At 35.0% G+C, this 1850-nt stretch overlaps 1 protein-coding gene across 1 annotated transcript in view; it reads right to left on the bottom strand.

Annotated features, from left to right (window-relative positions):
- The window catches only part of MPDZ (multiple PDZ domain crumbs cell polarity complex component), a 163217-nt gene that overhangs the window by 59699 nt on the left and 101668 nt on the right, over nucleotides 1-1850 (bottom strand). Inside the window, 1 exon segment of the mRNA XM_027766416.1 lies at nucleotides 1507-1599. Coding sequence (XP_027622217.1) covers nucleotides 1507-1599 — 93 coding nt within the window.

Here is a 1850-nt window from a genome sequence, read left to right as displayed (position 1 = left end):
ACCCGGCATGAGTTTTAAGCCACCGGGTCTGGGACATAAACCGCGGTCGACTACGTGGGAGTCCAGCGACATAGCCATTACGCTAACTGCTGGTTCCCTGATTTGCAATACATTTTGAGATCAGGGAGTGAGGTACCTCTTACTTCATTCTTTTTTGCACAGTATTGCTTTGGTGATATGGGCCTTTTATGATTCCAGATCAAGTTTATATATTTTTTTTCTAATTCTTTGAAGAATATCTCTGATAATTTGATCAAGATTACATTACATTTGTAAATTAACTTGTGCAATATTGACATTTTGATTATATTAATTATAATCCAGAAACATGGGATGTCTTTCCACTTTTTTCGTATCATTTCAATTTCTTTTTAAATCGTTTCATAGTTTCCCTTGTAGAGACTTTTCACTTCTTTGGTTAGGTTTATTCCCAGGTATGTTACTGTTTTAGTGGCTATCCTAAATGGGATTGTTCTCTTCAAGTCTGCCTTAGTCTGTTAATTGCTGGTGTATAGAAATGCTTTAGATTTTTGTATACTTATTTTATATCCTGCCATTTTACTGTATTCATTTATCACTTGCAGCAGTTTGAGAATTCTTTTAGATTTTCTATGTATATAATCATGTCATTGGCAATTAGAGATAATTTCACTTCTTCTTTCCTTACCTGAATGCTTTTTATCTTACTCTTTTGTCTGATTGCATTAGCTAGGTTTCCAGCACTATATTGAAAAGGAGTGGAGAGAGTGGGCAGCCCTGTCTTGTTCCTCAGTATGATGTAAGCTGTGGGATTTTCATATATGGCTTTTATTTTGTTGAGAAATGTCCCTTATATGCTGATTTTGCTGAAAGCCTTAATCATAAAGGGATGCTGTATTTTAACAAATGCTTTTTCTGCATCAATTGATATGATCATATGGTTTTTATTATCATATGTATTACATTTATGGTTTTGTATATGTTGAACTACCCTTGCATCACTGGAATAAGGCCTACCAGGTCATGATATATGATCTTTTAAATACGTAACTAGATACGATTTGCTAGTATTCGTTAGAATTTTTGCATCTGTATTCATTAGGGACATTGCTCTGTAGTTTTCAGTTTTTGTTATGTCCTTGTCTATTTTGGGCATGAGGGTGATGGAAGCTTCCTAGAATGAATTTGGTAAGGTTCCTTCCTTTTGGAGCCACATATAATTTACATGAACATTTGGTGGTATATCTATGATCAAATTCTACAGAAAGTATTATCCATTTCATCTACCTTTGTTTATTTTTATTTAGTCCCTATTATGTGCCAGATCCTTGCATGTATGTTAGCTTTAGCCCTCCATGATGTACAGTATTTTCTAAACTGCACACATGATGAAATGGAGGGGTAGGAATATTAAACAACTCGCTAGATGTCAGAAGTAGCAAGCTGTAAGCCAGTACTAGAAACTACGCCTCGCTGTCTTTAAACAATATGTCCGTTGGGTGAGCAGAAGACAGAAATAGTCCTTACCTCCTGGGTTGATTCCAACTGCTGTATGCTGCATTTTGAAGTTCACTTTCTTCCCCCTCTCCTTCTTCTCGCTCTGGTAGTTCTGGCATGTCTCTGGTTAAAGAGTTACACAATGAATACTCAAAATCCAGGCAAGATTGTCTTATACATAATTTATTGTTGCTTTAGCTAAAAATGTAGAACTATTTTATATTTCTACCATGTCTGGCTAGTAAGTATAGAACATTTTCACAACAGGAGAAAAGGAAAACCTAACCAAACAAAATTAAAATTTTACATTAGAATCACTCTACCTTAACTTAGTCTCAAGATATAACTAAACACTAGAATTTTGCCTAGTCTCT

Source organism: Tupaia chinensis, unplaced genomic scaffold (assembly GCF_000334495.1).
Source record: "Tupaia chinensis unplaced genomic scaffold, TupChi_1.0 Scaffold143247_2, whole genome shotgun sequence".
Classification (NCBI taxonomy): domain Eukaryota; kingdom Metazoa; phylum Chordata; class Mammalia; order Scandentia; family Tupaiidae; genus Tupaia; species Tupaia belangeri.
This window is presented reverse-complemented; position numbering and strand designations above follow the sequence as displayed.